Source organism: Eimeria mitis, genomic scaffold (assembly GCF_000499745.2).
Source record: "Eimeria mitis Houghton genomic scaffold, Emh_scaff3977, whole genome shotgun sequence".
Lineage (NCBI taxonomy): Eukaryota > Apicomplexa > Conoidasida > Eucoccidiorida > Eimeriidae > Eimeria > Eimeria mitis.
The window spans coordinates 3,106-3,727 of record NW_013572313.1 but is presented as its reverse complement, the minus strand read 5'-3'; the positions used below and the strand labels follow the sequence as shown (position 1 = coordinate 3,727).

The window sequence follows — 622 nt, the reverse complement described above, 5'->3', positions numbered from 1 at the left end:
CCTCAGGCGGTTGGGGGATTTGCCGTTCAGGCTGTACGCGTGATATGGTCGAATGAAATGAACTGCAAGGCCGGTTGAAAAGGCTGAGCATTGACTCCTTGGCGGGCGAGTAGAGTTTTAAGTGCGTTGGTCATGCGGCCAGTGGGGGAAGTGGGGTTGTCCGGTTCGAATTTGGCTGCGCTTGCTGGTGGCTCATGAAGTGTGTAGTTCGGAAGCTTGTTTGGGTGACATTGGATCGAGTCGTGGGATGTGGGGCAGTTTCATGCATTGAGAGGTGCCGCTGAGGTTTGCTTGGCCTCAATGCGGAAGGTTTGCACGGCAACTGGAGAGCTGCTGCACCCTTCAACAGGCATTCGAATATGCGTAGTGGTGCGGAGCATGGAGAGGGAGATGTTTTGCTTCGTTGAAGAGCTGAAGCCCGTTTTGCAGTCGGGGCTAGAGAACCGGGACCGCCGGGCGGTTGGGAGAGCTGCTGTTGTGGCTTTATGCGTGATAGACTCGAATGAAATGAACTGCAAGGCCGGTTGAGAGGGCTGGGCATTGACACTTTGGCGTTCGACTAGAGTCTGGACGTTAGTTGGTCATGCGGCTAGTTGCGAAGGTGAGATATCCCGATTTGAAG

The 622-nt window shown here is 54.7% G+C and overlaps 1 protein-coding gene across 1 annotated transcript; it reads left to right on the top strand.

Annotated features, from left to right (window-relative positions):
• Positions 1 to 300: 300 nt before the first annotated feature.
• Positions 301 to 528, top strand: EMH_0071290 (uncharacterized protein; the record flags this gene model as incomplete). Its single annotated transcript, XM_013499083.1, has 1 exon — positions 301 to 528. The coding sequence occupies one exon, from the start codon at positions 301 to 303 to the stop codon at positions 526 to 528; it is 228 nt and encodes a 75-aa protein (XP_013354537.1).
• Between the last annotated feature and the right edge of the window lie 94 nt (positions 529 to 622).